Source organism: Physeter macrocephalus, unplaced genomic scaffold (assembly GCF_002837175.3).
Source record: "Physeter macrocephalus isolate SW-GA unplaced genomic scaffold, ASM283717v5 random_9238, whole genome shotgun sequence".
In the NCBI taxonomy this organism is placed as follows: Eukaryota; Metazoa; Chordata; class Mammalia; order Artiodactyla; family Physeteridae; genus Physeter; species Physeter macrocephalus.
This window is the reverse complement of record NW_021154514.1, coordinates 1-2,264: the sequence shown is the minus strand read 5'-3', so window position 1 is coordinate 2,264 and position 2,264 is coordinate 1. Positions and strand designations below refer to the sequence as shown.

General features: G+C 39.0%; 1 protein-coding gene across 1 annotated transcript; it reads right to left on the bottom strand.

The window, feature by feature from the left end:
* Nucleotides 1–12: 12 nt before the first annotated feature.
* LOC102991737 (ATPase PAAT-like) lies at nt 13–1,297 on the bottom strand. The gene has a single exon (XM_055083708.1). The coding sequence runs from the start codon at nt 434–436 to the stop codon at nt 38–40; it is 399 nt and encodes a 132-aa protein (XP_054939683.1). The 5' UTR covers nt 437–1,297; the 3' UTR covers nt 13–37.
* Nucleotides 1,298–2,264: the final 967 nt, after the last annotated feature.

The window sequence follows — 2,264 nt, the reverse complement described above, 5'->3', positions numbered from 1 at the left end:
TCCTGCCCCCAATCTAAACCACACTTGTCTTAAATACTTACGTAACACCAACAGTGCCTTCGCCGGGCTTGGTGATGCTTTCCTGCCACTTGGTGTTGGGTCCCACACGGAGATGGTTCACTTGACTACACAGATTCTGCAGAAAAGGCAGCAACTCAGAGTTAGGTATATGTGAGTTGTCACTTGCTTTCTTTGGTAAGAAAGAAGATACTGCATTCTTAAGATCATTCTCAGGAAGAGAATGGTTTTGTGGCACAATTTTGCACTCTTGGAGGCCTGTCATATTTCCTCCACCAGCTGGCTGTGTACTTTTATCAATGTAAGCTTTTAAGTCTGCAGTCATGTTTCCAGATGTCAATCCAGTTCTGGAAGGGAAAGGTGTGGAGGATGACTTGTTGAAGGCTCCTGAAGTGGAAGATGACTGCAGTCCGATCATGTGCTTGTATCCAGTGCTTCCCAAAACTGACTGAAGCTGCTCTCCAATGGGAATACAATTCTAAGCAAGGTAAATAAGAAAATGTTATTATTAACATGAATGATAATGACAGGTAACCTGTGGAGTAACTCAGGGTCAGGCAATGTGCCTTCTTTCATTTGATCCCCAAAACTTTCACATGGAGTAGGCTATAGCTACTATCCCAATATTAAGTTAGGAGACCAAGACTAACGTCAACCTGGCCAAGGTAACACAGCTAGTCAGTGGCAGAAGCAGGACTGGAACCCAGGCCACCGAACTCCAGAGTCAGGACTTCTAATCATTTCACTAGTTTTGCTAAGGAAAATATTCAAATAAATACAAGCATACTTAGTAAAACTGCACGGGCTTATTTTAATGTTTCCTCTACAAAGGCCTCCTTAATATATGGTAATAAAATGTAGTATTCTCAGCTGTGTCACAGTAATTGATAACTTCCATAGAATTAAAAATCATCTGCCCACCGTCACATATGGTAATTCAACCTAAGGATATGCAATTTATTTTCATTGGAAGGTAGACCAGATAGTTACATACTTAAAGTATGATGTTATATGAGTACTTCTGTGACATTTTCAATGACTAAAACGAGCTACCTTTTGGCGAAGTCTGCCTTAATAATTTGTAGGGTAATGATTATGTTTTGTGGCCTCAACTCCACCGGCTATGCTATATTATTTCCTGAGAAGACTCAGGCTCACCTTTGAGAGCAGGTTACACTGTCTCCTATACAGGGCCATGTTCTCGCTATGCTCTTCAATTTTTCCACAAGAGAAAAGCAAAACTACCTCTAGCCTATCTAACTGTTAAGTTATACACCTCCATCGTAACTTCTACACACAGAACTCTACTAGGGATTCTTATAGGGGATATCATCTCATACTTAATGTTGCTCAGTATCTAGTTAGAGAGACTGAGAAAAATATTATACAAGATTAGCTGAAAACACTAAGGCCATATATTTTCTGAATATTCTAAAAAATGATTCTTGGATAAAGCCAGCCCCAAACTCATTCATTCAACAAATATTTACCAGAAATCTACTCTGTGTTAGGTACTGTTTCAGGGACTGGAAATAAGACAGTGAACAAGACAAATACAAATTTGCAAAAATACCCTCAGATTTCTGAAAAAAATAAGGATCTCTGAACATCTTGTAGGATTTCTGAAAGGTCTGTCTTTTAACTTTTTAAATTACCATAAAATCCAAAAAGTATCACCTTGAAAAAGCAAGAAAAAAAGATGTTTTTATCTTTTCAGTGGAAAACAGTGAAAATCTTGAATAACTGCCTATATTTTTGTTGAGAAAATGGGGCACAGCTTTCCCTCACATAACATTAAAGGACAACCATGCCAGGCACTTAGATTCAGAATTCCTGCTCAATTATTCTAAATTGCTAAAGCAAAAACAAATCAAAGTCAGCACGTGTGAACTTCAAATACAAGGAAATAAGAAATCACTTTTAAGAAACTTTCCAGAAAACAAGGAACCACAAGGCAAAGGTGAAGCAGGGAGTCTAGAAAGCTGTTCCCCAGGTCCTTTCCTCATCAGGACAGGCCCTGCCCCAATTAACATATGAAGGTTCCAAACAGTGTGTGATTACACCCCTTCCATCGAAGGAGAGGCTCTGATCATGAAACATCCCTACTTTATACTCAACAGATAGTTACAGAGCTTATATGACACTTTCCAGGAAGACATTCCATGGATTCCTTGTTTGTGGACAAAAGCAATCCTAGAGAACCAGGTATATCCTGTGAGAATCATTCATAAATATAGCCTCCCCAC

Coding starts and splice junctions, on each gene's coding strand:
- LOC102991737 (XM_055083708.1), bottom strand. CDS start 436: ATGATCGGACTGCAGTCATCTTCCACTTCAGGAGCCTTCAACAAGTCA.